Here is a 12,928-nt window from a genome sequence, read left to right on the forward strand (position 1 = left end):
AGAAAGTCTTCTTCTCCTCTCTAAATCTTTGTCTACATTTCTTGTCTTATATTATTCTTATTTTACAACACGTTATCAGCACGAGACTCTACCGTCTAAAGAAATTTTCGAAGGCTAAGGTACTATTTTTCTTATCTCTATTTTATGGCTAACCTCACGAAACTTGAGTTTGTTGCCCTTGATATTTCGGGCAAGAACTACCTATCATGGGTGCTAGATGCTGAAATCCATCTGGATGATATGGGTCTTAGCGACACCATTAAAGAAAAATATAAAGCATCCAACCAAGAAAATTCCAAGGCTATGATATTCTTGCATCATCACCTTGATGAAGCCCTGAAGATTGAATATCTTACTATTAAGGATCCACTCATTTTATGAAAAAACTTGAAAGAAAGGTATGACCACCTGAAGACGGTCTTCCTCCCAAAAGTACGGCACGAATGGATCAATCTAAGGCTATAAGATTTCAAGTCGATTCTGAGAAGCACACACCGAGATGTTCGTAATTCTATATTGAGACTATGTGGAGAGACGATTAGTGATTCTGATAAGCTGGAAAAGACGTTCTCCACCTTTCATGCCTCGAATGTGCTCCTGCAGCAGTAATATCGAGAGAAAGGTTTCACTTCTTATGGCTGAACAAAACAATGATTTGCTGATGAAAAATCACGAGAATCGGCCTACTGGCGCTGCACCATTCCCCGAAGTGAATGAGGTGTACACCCACTACTCTAGGCGTGGAAAAGGTCGTGGCCCCGGTCGTGGTCATGGTCGTGCAAGTGATAGTGGTTGTGGTCGTGGTCATGATAATGGTCAAGGAAGAAATTCTTCTCTTGGTATTAATCATTCATCAAAGAAGAATGACTTCCAGAGAGGGAAAAAGAAGGATGATAGGCATGAAGTGCCAGAAGCACGTAGCTCAGAAAATAAATGCTATCGATGTGGTGGAAGTGGACACTGGTCACGTACCTGTTATACGGTGAAGCACTTGGTTGAGCTTTATCAGGCATCAATTAAAAGGAAAGAGAAAAATCCCGAAGCTAATTTTATCTTTGAAAATCAAGTTGACATCACAGACTTAGATTTAGCAGATTTCTTTGAGCACCCTGAAGGAAAGATAGATCACTTGATTGGTGATGGATTTGTTGTTAAAGGTGATTGAGTAGTTTTATTTTAATTTTTTCTAGTCATAGTAACTAGTGAATAAATGATCATGCAACAGTAGTCGTTTACATGAGTACTAGCTTTTCAATTAGCATTAAGTAGTCTAGTCGTATTATTATAGTTAGTTATTAATGAAATTTATTCATTATGTTTTGATTAGATTACCGGTTTTTGGTGTTTATTTAATGTTTCATTGGAAAAAAAGAGAGGAGGGATCATTGGTTAACTTCTTTGTTATTTATAGTATGAAGTATGAACTAGAAAAGAGTAATTTTCGTTGAAAGTGAGGAATTGGTTCCCACGTAATATTTGTGTTAAATTGCAATGCCGTAAACATTTGATTAGAAAAAAAAATGGGGCGTGATGTTCTAGTAGACTAAGAAAGGGATATGCATTGATTATTTGGAGTGTGAATTATGTATATTTTATTTACCAATAGTTAAGAATATGAGAAGAGTTCTATTACACGATGAAAATTTTTCTAGGCAAAGGACCTATTTCTCATTACATCACGTCTCATGTCATTGTTGTTCTTTCAAATACTACTCTTGATTTATTGTATGTCTAATGATTTGTTTACTATGTGTGGTTGATATTAATTCGACTTAACTGTTACTTGATCAGTCTGCAAATAGTTTTAATAAGGAAATTAATGGGTATCACTGGAATGTAACATTAAATTATTACATTGACCTTGTAAATTAGACAATATGCCTACGTGATTATTGATTTGGATCATTAAATTGAAACGTTATATTGGAGTAAAGTTTCAGTTGTGTGTACAATATTATTGGTTTGTATTTATTTTTATTGGAAGTACTAATATTTGCTAGAGTATTTATTTTACTTTGTGTATGTCATTCCATTTGACGATATGGATAACTCTTAAAGTAAGCTTAGATTAAAATCCAGTTATGAAGACATCTGTTTGATTGATTCTGCTACTACACACACGATATTCAAAGACAAGAAATATTTTTCTCATATACTTATGGCTAAGGCAAATGTTAATACCGATTGTGGTAGTACTAATTTGATTGAAGGCTCCGGAAGAGCCATCTTAATTTTGCCTAAGGAAACAAAACTTATTATAAACGATGCTATGTTCTCTCCTAAGTCCCGAAGGGAACTTAAAGTTTTAAAGATATTCAAAATGGATACCACATTAAAACAATGGTAGTGAACTTGAATATATTTGATTAAGGATGTCTACGGAAAAGTTGTTACGTAATAGTTTTGCTTTGTCTAAGGCTTATATTGGACAAAACTTATTATAAACATCTATCGTAAATCTTACCGACTCCAATACGTTTGTACTTTGGCATGATCGTAAAGATATCCATCAAAATGGATACCACATTAAAACAATGGCATGAGATGAATTCTGAAATACTTTTAAATATCATTTTCTTGTCCTTCTTGTTATCAAGGCAAGTTAATTATGTTACAAGAAAGGTGGATTTGAATCCTTTGAATTTTTTGGAACGTATTGGGGATTTTTGTGGACAAAAATGGATCATTTTTAGATATTTTAGGCATACTTCTTCTAGATGATCTCATGTGTAAAAGCGAATTGGACCTAACTATCCAATACGTTTGTACTTTGGCATGTACCGCTTTAATCGGGCGAACATCCCAACTCGGAACATACTATAATGGCGAAGACGACATTATAGAAAATTCAAATGTGACATCATTGGGAAGATTAGCCGAAAGAGTTGATCTGGATTAAATAAGTCTAAAATTTATTCTTCGGGTCGTTATCAAGGCAAGTTAATTATAAGTCCATCACCTATAAAGGTTGGATTTGGGCCCCTTACGAAACTTTCATTGGAACGTATAGCCATACACTTCACATGTTTCTAGCGGTTCTCATGGCATCATAAAATGATACAAGTCTTGGATAAGAATTTTAACGCACTAACGCCTTTAGATGCTTTACTCCGAGATCTAGTGGTTCCTCGAACAATGTGTATCTCTACCGTCATCTCGCAACTTGGCGTTTATGAAATTATTGGCACAAATAATTCGATTACGGGCACAGTTTCCTGATAATCCGATAAAGTTTATTCGCCTTGATAATGCTGTAGAATTTTCATCCCAACCATTTAATGATTATTGTTTATCAATTGGGATAAGATTTGAATATCCTATAGCTCATGTTCACACTCAAAATGGCCTTGCAGAGTCATTAATTAAACGTCTACAGTTGATTGCAGGACCATTACTTATGAAAATGAGGTTGCCCATGTCTGTTTGGGGTCACGCTATTTTGCATGCAGCAACACTTCTTGGTCTAAAACCCAAAAGTTATCTTAAATTTTCTCCGTTACAATTGGTTTTGGGTCAAGAACCTAATATAACCATCTAAGAATTTTTGGGTGTGTCGTATATGTGCCTGTAGCACCACTACATCACACCAAGATGGGTCCCCAAAGAAGATTAGGAATATATGTTGGGTTTGAATCGCCCTCCATTATTCGCTACCTTGAACCATTAACAGGAGATTTGTTCACTACTCGATTTGCAGATTGTCGATTTGATGAGACAATTTTCCCAAAATTAAGGGGAAAGAATAATGAAATACAAAAGGAAATTTTGTGGAATAATCCATCATTGTCTCATCTTGATCCACGTGCTTCTATTTATGAGCAAGAGGTCCAAAAGATTATTCACTGTTTAAAAAATAGCAAATCAAATGTCGTACACATTCCTGCATTTGAAAAGGATTACCAAATCACATATCCCTGCAGAGAATGTCCCAATTCTCATTGATATTCCTGTAGGACCATCTACTAGTGCCATAGCAAGTGTCCAAAGCATGCCTGAAGCGTGGTAGACCATTGGGTTCTTAGGATCGAAATCCTAGAAAAAGAAAAATAAATGGTCAAGATGACACTACGAAAGAACCTCATAATGAAATTCAAGATTTGAACAATACTAATATTCTTGAAGAAATAAATTAGCCCGAGACTCAAGAAAATGAGGAAATATCAATTAATCCAATTGATGTTGGGACTAATTTGAATCGATTGGAAATAAATGTGGATTATGTCTTTGCTTATAATGTTGCAACAAGAATTATGCAAGATAGTGAGGATCTTGAACCCCAATCTGTTAAAGAATGTCGAGAAAGATTTGATTAGCCAAAGTGGCAAGAGGCAATTCAATCAGAGTTAAACTTTCTTAGCAAACGGGAAGTTTTTGGACCTGTAGTCCAAACACCTAAGGTCGTTTATTGAAGGAAAGCCCCCCGGATAAAATGTGCCTTCTTATTATTTGGTTGCGAAAAGAAATTCGAGTATAACTAATCCAAAGATTAGTTACCCGGGATTGGCATTTTATCCCACCTTATGGAATAACAAGGATAACTTATCACAAAGGCCTAAGTTGTTTCGATAACCAAAGAGACGTATTAAACCCGTTGGTTATGAATGCAAAAAAGAAATGAGAAAATGAGATACAAAGATATAAGCCACGCCCGTTTGCACAAAGATTTTCACAAAGGCACCGGTGTCGACTCGAAGAGACGCTTGACTAGATTATGGATGCAATAACGTTACGTTATCTCATTAGGATCACTTGAAAGATGAACATATATATATATATATATATATATATATATATATATATGCATGAAAATTCCTTGAAGGATTTAAGATGCACGAAGTACGTAGTTCAAAGACTCGAGAAATGTATTCAATCGATTGCAAAGATCATTGTATGGTCCGGAAGCAATCCGATACGTGGTATAACCGTCTTAGTGAGTATTTGTTAAAGGAAGACTATACAAATGATGCCATTTGCCCATGTGTTTTTATAAAGAAAATAATATCGAAGTTTGTTGTACTTGTTGTATATGTTGACGACATAAACCTTATTGGAACTCCTGCAGAGCTAAAAAAGGCAATTGATTATTTAACGAAGGAATTTGAGATGAAAGATCTTGGCAAGACAAAATTATGCCTTGGTTTGCAAATTGAACATTTGACAGATGGTATTTCTGTCCATCAATCTGCCTATATAGAGAAAATGTTGAAACGATTTTATATGGATGAAGCACATCCATTAAGTACTCCCATAGTTATTCGATCACTTGATGTGAATAAAGATCCGTTTCAACCTCAAGAAAAGAATGAGAAAATTCTTGGTCTTGAAGTATCATATCTTAATGCAATTGGTGTGCTAATGTATCTTGCCAATACAACAAGGCCTGACATATCATTTTCAGTTAATATGTTAGCAAGATATAGTTGTGCTCCTACTACAAGAGACACTAGAACTAATTAAACACATATTGAGGTATCTAAAAAGGACTATCAATTTGGGCTTATTTTATTCTAACAATTGCAGTCCCGATCTTGTTGGTTATGCCGATGCAAGGTATTTATCTGACCCACACAAAGCTAGATCTCAAATAGGCTATGTGTTTATATGTGGGGGTGCTGCCATATCTTGACGATTTACAAAGCAGTCTATCATAGCTACCTCATCAAATCATGCTGAGATAATAGCAATTCATGAAGCAAGCCGAGAAGTTGTGTGGCTGAGGTCAATGATACATCTCATTCGAGAAAAGTGTGGTTTGAAATGTGACAAAATACCCACAATCTTACATGAAGATAATGCAGCATACATTGCTCAATTGAAGGGAGGATTCATCAAAGGAGATAGGACAAAGCACATTTCACCAAAATTGTTCGTCACACACGAGCTCCAAAACAATGGTGATATCAACGTGTAACAGATTCGTTCAAGTGATAATATGGCTAATTTGTTCACTAAGTCTCTACCAACTGCAACTTTCGAGAAGATGGTGCATAAGATTGGAATGCAAAGACTCAAGCATTTAGACTGTAGTTCTCATTAGGGGGAGCAAAAACGTGCTATACTCTTTTTCCCTTAACCGAGGTTTTGTCCCAAATGGGTTTTCCTGGTAAGTTTTTTTTTTTTTTTTTTTTTTAATGAGGCAGCTAACACTCAATGCGTATTACAAGATGTGTGTACTCTTTTTCCTTCACCAAGGATTTTTCCCACTGAATTTTTTCTAGTAAGGTTTTAACGAGGCACACCATCAATAGACATCCAAGGGGGAGTGTTATAAATCAACTGAATGTGGATGTCCCTTTCGTAACATCTTAGTTTATTCATGAATGTATTTAGTAGACTAGTTAATAGATTGTAACATTCGGATGGAATTCTACCCTCTATAAATGGGTATTTCTACTCCTACAAGAAGACATAAGAAACACACTTGAAGATATTTGAACATACTTGAAATAAGAAGAAAGTCTTCTTCTCCTCTCTAAATCTTTGTCTACATTTCTTGTCTTATATTATTCTTATTTTACAACACAAAGATAATTTTTTCACTATGTATTTTCAAAAGAAATGTTCAATTTATGTTCACACTCACAGTGTTCTCAATCATAAATATTCAAATATTATGACTTGTTATTTGAGTTACTCTCAATCTTCATATTTGTTAGATGGAACATAAATATTATATTAAAGAATTTGAGGATCAACAGTGTTAATTACGTAATTTAAAACATGATTTGTGTAGGGATTGTTGGCAAGCCTAAGCGTTGAGTATTAGGCGTGTTTAGAGCGCACAATCTGGCGCTTGAGGCGTAAACCTCACAGAACAAAGCCCCACACGTGAGCCATAGGGTGTTTTGCAAGTACCCCGCCTGGGAGCAAGTTTCAAAAAAACCTTTTAAAACAATGAGTCGATCTTCAAGGTTTTCAGTTCTAAATTCATTATATACATGTGTGTGTGCGGATAAACTCTTACCACAAGACCGTATCCCCCTATTAAGGTAGGAAATTGAACCCCAACAATAAGGTGGAAGTTCACAATTAGACTACCATGATTCCTCTTAATATTCTTATTTGAAGCTTTAAGAATAAAGTACAAAATATTTGACTAAACCGAACCAAAAAAGAAAGGGAAAAAACCAAGATGAAAAGTTATACACAATAAATTAACAGACCGAACCTAAGCATCGACACCGTCAGTTATTACGGTCAAGCTGGTTTAAAAGGCTCCATTTAAAGAACATTCTCGTAGAAAAATTGCTATACTTGTTCAAAGATTTCAATGGATTATGTTTGCAACTTTAGTATGCATTCGACTGGTAGAGTGTTTAATCGCATGAAGACCTATTGTTCTCTTCTTTCCTCTCTTTCTCAGAATTCGAAGGAAAGAAGGAAAAAAATTAGACTAGTCAAAATTTTAATGGTACCTTATAAATTATGAACCACGTCGTAGTCCAAAAGTTGACTAATTGAAGAATACACCCTCCGTCCATTTTTTACTTGTCATGTATTGACTTGACACTTTCATTAAGGAGCTAAAAATAGAATGACAATTTTACTATATTGTATTTAGAATATAATAAATGCAATGCTTTAGAAAATGCATTGATAAGTGATTGTAGTAAATAATAAGGGTAAAATTAGGAACTAAGTCTTAAATTCTATCTTAGTTTTCTAAGGGCCTATTTGGAAAGTCACCCAGGTAATTGTAATTGGGTGTAATTACACAGTTTGGCCTGTTTGTTTGACCAAGTAATTACACAATTAGGAGCCTATTTGGAAACATGGTAATTGGAATTGGTGTAATTACTAGGGTTGTATAATTACACAGCCTAGTAATTACACAGTAGTGTAATTACAACGACTTGTTTGTTTGTCATAACGTAATTACAGTATAATTACAAGCGTGCTGTTGGTTTCACAAATGTAATTACACAGTTAGTTTAATTTAAAATTAAAATTTAATTACAAAAAATCTAAAATTAATATTTAAAAAATATTTGCCTTTATAAATGATATTAAATTTGTTATTTAATAACACACTGTTTCCTGAAAATATATTAATTAATAATCATATATCTGTAACTAATATTGTAAAAATAATTGATATATATTTTTCAAATTAATAATATTTAATTTTAATTAATTATAAAACTTAAAGAAGACTTTTTTTTTTGTGAGAACATCATGGATTGGATGTTTGACAAAAAAAAATATTTATAGACATAATGCCATAACATTATTCAAATGTTTGACACAAAAAATCCACCAAATGTAAGTGAAAAATAAACAACATGCAATGTGCAAGCAAATAACTTAAAATTGAAAATATAATCTAAATTCAAAATCCAAAAGAAAAAGTTTAACATAATACTCTTATGTCAAATTCCAACAGTACATAAATAAGTTCCAACGTAACTTAAGTAAATAATTCAAAAGAAAGGAAAAATATAAGTTTATAACCTCATCACAATGAAATTCTACTTTAATAACGTCACTCATTATATGCCATGTTTATTAATGACTCATTCTTTTCAATATTAAGAGGTGTAGTTTCAAAATTAGAATAATAACATGGTTATGCTAAATGAATAAAATAAAAAAATAAAAAAAAATACGAGCAATTACATGAAACCACAAGAAGTAAAGGTTGGGAATGAGAAGAAAGGAAATGAAAAATAAATAATATAAAAAGAAAAATACATTTTAAAAAATAAAAATAATTAAAAAGTAAAAATAAAAAGGAATTAAAATAAATTAAAAATAAAAATAAATTAAAATAAACAAAAAAGAAACAAACTAAAAAGTAACCCTGTAATTACAAAGTGTAATCACCCAATTCTCAACACCCCCCCCCCCCCCCCCCCCCCAACCCGAGAATCGGAGAAGTGTAATTACAGCCCTCTCAATTACACCCAATTCCCACTTAATTGTGTAATTACTTGGTCAAACAAACAAGCCAAACTGTGTAATTACATCCAATTTCAATTACCTGAGTGGCTTTCCAAACAAGCCCTAGGTGGGAATTTGGTGTAATTGAGAGGGTGTAATTACACTCTCCAATTCTCAAGAGGGGAGAGGGGGGGAGAGGGGTTTGAGAATTTGGTGTAAATACACCCTGCAATTACAAAGTTACTTTAGTTTGTTTCTTTTTTATTTTATTTTAATTTCTATTATTTTTTATTTATTTTTTATTTCTATTATTTTATTTTATTTTTAAATGTATTTTTTTATATTATTTATTCTTCATTTCCTTTCTTCTCATTCCCAACCTTTACTTCTTGTGGTTCCATATAATTGCTCATATTTTTTTTTTATTTCTACATTTAGCATAACCGTGCTATTATTCTAATTTTTGAAACTACACCTCTTAATATTGGAAAGAATGAGTCATTAACAAACTTATTGATATAAATCTTAACGACGTTATTAAAGTAGAATTCGTTGTGAAAGAGGTTAGTTACGTTGGAACTTCCTTATGTAATGTTAGAATTTGACGTAAGAGTATTATGTTAAACTTTTTCTTTTGGATTTTGAATTTAGGTTATATTTTCAATTTTAAGTTATTTGCTTTAGGACTATTGGCTTGTTATTTCACATTGTATGTTGTTTAGTTTTCACTTACAGTTGATGGTTTTTTGTGTCAAACATTTGAATAATGTTATGGCATTATATTTATAAATATTATTTTTTTGTCAAACATCCAATCCATGGTGTTCTCAGAAAAAGTGTCTTCTTTTTAAGTTTTACAATTAATTAAAATTAAATATTATTAATTTGAAAAATATATATCAATTATTTTTTACAATATCAGTTACAAATATATGATTATTAATTAATATATTAAAGAAACAATGTGTTATTAAATAACTAATTTAATATCATTTATAAAGGCAAATATTTTTAAATTTTAATTTTAATTTTTTTCTAATTAAATTTTATTTTTAAATTAAACTAACTGTGTAATTATACTTGTGCAACCAAACAGCACGCTTGTAATTACACTGTAATTACGTTATGATAAACAAATAGGTTGTTGTAATTACACATTGCTGTGTAATTACTAAGGTAGTAATAACACCAATTCCAATTACCAGGTGGCTTTCCAAACAGGCCCTAAATTGTATAAGTAAAAAATGAACATACATGGTTGTTAGTACACAAGACAAGTAAAAACGGACGGAGGAGTATCATTTTTTAGGTATGATATAAACGTAGGTGGTGACGTAGTCCCTCACCACTAGAAACAAATGCCTTTTGAAAGTTCAACTAATGTTAGTTATATACTATGTGTTGCTCCAATCTGCAACTTTAATATTTCCTCTAATCTGCAAACAACCATTACTTTTTTAGCAAGAGAGGAGTGAGAATGTCAGGACCACAATGTATCAAGAATCCACCAACCCTCAACTCAACTTGTGGAGCTGGGAATTTACAAGATATTGGAGGACTTAGCAGTTATGTTACTGGATCTGTTGATTCCAAGCTTGCCATTCTTCTCATTTCTGATGTATTTGGTAAACATAAACTTTCTTGATATAGTAGTATAGTAAATTTTACAGTTGTTTTCAACCAGTTTGAAAGTCTTGATCGTTTTTTATCATCAATAGCTTAAAACTAGTAATAATAACTCATCTGCACATATTAAAGTAACATAGAGATGGCAGCTTCTAGGTTTATCAGCTATCATTTCTTATTTATATAATTGGTTTTTGCAGGATATGAAGCTCCAAATTTGAGGTAAATATAGAGTTTCCTGGCTGAGATTTGATGACTATTATGTGTAGTAGTACTCTTCCTTTTTTTTTTTCTTTTTTTTTTTTTTTTTTTTTTCTTTTTTTTTTTTTTTTCTTTAAAGATTTTCATGTGAAAGAACCTGAGCATCCAAACCCAAGAACTTAAGGCCAAATCTTGAGGCAATAGGTGGAGTAGCTGAGGACAATTTAAACCTTTTTTGAAATCCTGACACAACTTATGAGGGACTAGTGTAGGATATTCTAACACTTTATTTTCTATCAATTAGTATTAATCCTAAAGATAAAGAAATGTTGGACTTCCATAAAGCCTCATGATACCTCAATATCCATCCTTGTTCCTATTTTGGCATTTTTCGTTTCCGGAGTGTTAGCCCCGATTAGCAAAAGGCCGGAGAAACTTTGCACTTATGAGTCGGGTACCGAACGGGCGATGCTCGGTTACAATTTCAAATCCGTTATTATATATTTGGTCTAGCTTTTGATGTTTTTTATATTGAAACGATTTTTCTTTGTCCATGGGCAATGAGTTTCAATGTATTTGGGTGTGCTTTGTTTGGGTAATTCAGGAAGCTGGCAGATAAAGTTGCAGCTGCAGGGTACTTGGTGGTTGTTCCTGATTTTTTCTATGGTGAACCTCTAGATCGCGAGAAACATGACATACAGACTTGGTTGAAAGATCATGGCACGGTTAGTACCCAGCCTTGTTGTGAACTTTTTAATTCCATAGAATATGAGTGGCTGCCACTTGAAAGTTGAAACTATTAACTTCGTGGAAATGGGAATATCGATGAATGAATAGTAGAAATATCTCTTGGAGATTTCTTTTTTAAGAGTATTAGACATTGAGTTAGTTCTTACATCTTTTAGGACAAAGGATGTGAAGATGGTAAAGCAGTGGTTGAACATTTGAAGAGTAACGGTGTTTCTGCCATAGGGGCAGCAGGCTTTTGCTGGGGAGGTGAAAGAATTTTGTCTCTCACTTCTTTCTATTCTGAACTATAATACATTTTCTTGTTTCTATAATCATTTGGCTTTTCTTTAATTAAAGAGAGATTCATGGACTCCTTATTTTGCTTCATCATCAGGACTGGTAGTCTCTAAATTGGCAAAATATGAGAGTACTATTGGGGCTGCAGTTATCTTACATCCTGGTCCTATTGCAGTTGATGAGATAAATGGTACATGCTTAGATTAATTTTCCATCTTGTCCTGCATGGTACAAGAACAAGTAATTTTATGCTCTAGTTTCGTAATTTTTCGAGCTGATAATCTTGTATTTTCCAGAGGTAAAAGTTCCAATTGCAATACTAGCAGCAGAAAACGACCATATTTTCCCGCCTGACCAAGCGAAGCTACTAGACGAAGCCTTATCTGCAAAATCTGAGGTAAGTGGTGTCTTTTAAGCATTCAGGTTTATTATATGGTCAGAAGAAGATCATTATAAGGAAGAAGCTATAACAAAAAGGGATGGAATAATAGGACAATTAGTAATTAGAATTGCCCTTTTCTTATAGTTCTGTATCAAAACCTGGACATGCAAGTTTAATATTTTTCTTGAGGATGATTACTAGAAAAAAGATGAATTATTAAGACGATAATTCTGTTTTAAAAGGGGGACTAATAACTGACACTTATTTGCAGATTGAAAGCTTTGTGAAGATATTCCCAGGGGTTGAACATGGATGGACAGTTCGATACAACATTGAGGATGAATCAGCTGTAAAATCTGCAGAAGAGGCTCACTCAGATATGTTAAACTGGTTTACTAAGTTCATCAAGTGAAAAAGTTAGTACTAAATTGGAACGTCATTTTTCAGAAAGGAGATTGTCATAATTCCTCAAGGGAAGTTAAGATTATGTCACAATAAGTACGCTGCATTTGGTGATATGCAATATTAACCTGTTATAAAGATGATGATGAACTATGATTATGGTTTTAGCTTATGATGCTTATTTCTTCCAAACCCCCTTTTATGTCTAAAAATGTAAGGACGTTCTGTGAACATTATGTGCTTGTTACGCAATAGCCCTTAGAGAAAGAGCCAAACATGGGAAACAACATGTAGGAAAAATGGATCACTTTGCTGAAAGAGCCAAACATGGGAAACAGCATGTAGGAGAAATGGAGATTCGTTAATTTAGAATAAAGGGGGTCACTTTGCTTGTTAAGAGTAGGTAATATG

At 33.1% G+C, this 12,928-nt stretch overlaps 2 protein-coding genes across 2 annotated transcripts; both read left to right on the forward strand.

Annotated features, from left to right (window-relative positions):
* The first annotated feature begins 634 nt into the window (after nt 1-634).
* LOC132061931 (uncharacterized) lies at nt 635-1,165 on the forward strand. The gene has a single exon (XM_059454605.1). The coding sequence runs from the start codon at nt 635-637 to the stop codon at nt 1,163-1,165; it is 531 nt and encodes a 176-aa protein (XP_059310588.1).
* A 9,115-nt stretch (nt 1,166-10,280) lies between these two features.
* LOC132063399 (endo-1,3;1,4-beta-D-glucanase-like) lies at nt 10,281-12,709 on the forward strand. The gene is made up of 7 exons (XM_059455919.1): nt 10,281-10,505; nt 10,707-10,728; nt 11,312-11,432; nt 11,613-11,703; nt 11,831-11,923; nt 12,030-12,130; nt 12,387-12,709. Exons 1-7 carry the CDS (start codon nt 10,358-10,360, stop codon nt 12,525-12,527), a joined length of 717 nt encoding a protein of 238 aa, XP_059311902.1. The 5' UTR covers nt 10,281-10,357; the 3' UTR covers nt 12,528-12,709.
* The last annotated feature ends 219 nt before the right edge of the window (nt 12,710-12,928 follow it).

The sequence above is a fragment of the Lycium ferocissimum genome, chromosome 7, assembly GCF_029784015.1.
Source record: "Lycium ferocissimum isolate CSIRO_LF1 chromosome 7, AGI_CSIRO_Lferr_CH_V1, whole genome shotgun sequence".
NCBI lineage: Eukaryota > Viridiplantae > Streptophyta > Magnoliopsida > Solanales > Solanaceae > Lycium > Lycium ferocissimum.